The 1,013-nt window shown below is 41.0% G+C and overlaps 1 protein-coding gene across 1 annotated transcript in view; it reads right to left on the reverse strand.

The window, feature by feature from the left end:
• The window catches only part of LOC106952529 (uncharacterized), a 4,668-nt gene extending 3,661 nt beyond the window's left edge, over positions 1–1,007 (reverse strand). Inside the window, exon 1 of the mRNA XM_015040695.1 lies at positions 19–1,007. Within this exon, the coding sequence (XP_014896181.1) occupies positions 19–903 (885 nt within the window). The 5' untranslated portion in view covers positions 904–1,007. The remainder of the gene's footprint in view (positions 1–18) is intronic.
• Between the last annotated feature and the right edge of the window lie 6 nt (positions 1,008–1,013).

Genomic DNA, 1,013 nt, shown 5'->3' on the forward strand with positions numbered 1-1,013 from the left:
TACCCCTGCACTTTTCACCTCCTTTACTGCTTCTGCATATGACATTCTCTTCTCTGTTTTTAGTTTTTGAATTTCTGCTGCTTCTTTTCTCACCATACACCCTGCATATGCTGCAGTATGATCTCCTCCACAGTTGCAACATCTTATCGGCTTCTCTCCACACTCCCCATAAGAATGTTCTCCTCCACACCTACCACATCTTTGCTTCCCATTACATACTTTTGCTGTGTGTCCATATCTCTGACACTTGTAGCATCTCATCGGTGGAGGAATATAATTCCTAACACTGAAACTCAAATATCCAATCATTATTTTATCTGGTTTTTCTTTTCCTTTAAACTCTAATAGCACAGAAGTGCTATCCACTCTTTCTCCATTTCTAAAAGCCTGCAGTCGTCTGATATTTGTCACTTCTCCTCCTTTTATGACTTTCTTTAACTCATCCAAGTTTTCTCCTAATGGAATCCCTGATATTACCCCTTTTATTCCTCTCTCTTCTCCCATTATTTCCCTCTCCATTACTTCTCTTTTACAAATCGACTGTATTTTTAACGCTTTGTTCTTTTGTTCAGCATTTTTACAGATAATCAACAGGCTTCCATCTCTTAGCACTTTAGCTAATTCCACCTCTCCAATTACTTTCTTTAGACCAATAGATAGCGTGATTGGACTCACTCCTGTCAAATCCTGCACAGCTCTGAATTTCAAAATTACCTTGAACTCCTCCATCATTACTTTCTTTCGTGTCTCAACGTTTTCCTCCTCATCTTCGAGAGATCTTTTTCCTGTATTTATCCCTTTCTTGCCCTTATCTTTTCCTCCTCCCCCTTTCTTATTTTCTACCACCGACCAACTTGTTTCCATTCCTTCATCCTCTGAGCACCCTCCACTACTACTAGCCATCTTAGTCCACTCACAGTCCAGATTATGCCTTTAAACCGCTCTTCCACTTCTTAGCTTCTCGTGACCGAACCACGCTCCGTCAGAGTTGCTGCTTGTTCAAACACCGCGCC

The sequence above is a fragment of the Poecilia latipinna genome, unplaced genomic scaffold (genome assembly GCF_001443285.1).
Source record: "Poecilia latipinna isolate Pla-1442-1.1 unplaced genomic scaffold, P_latipinna-1.0 Scaffold522, whole genome shotgun sequence".
Lineage (NCBI taxonomy): Eukaryota > Metazoa > Chordata > Actinopteri > Cyprinodontiformes > Poeciliidae > Poecilia > Poecilia latipinna.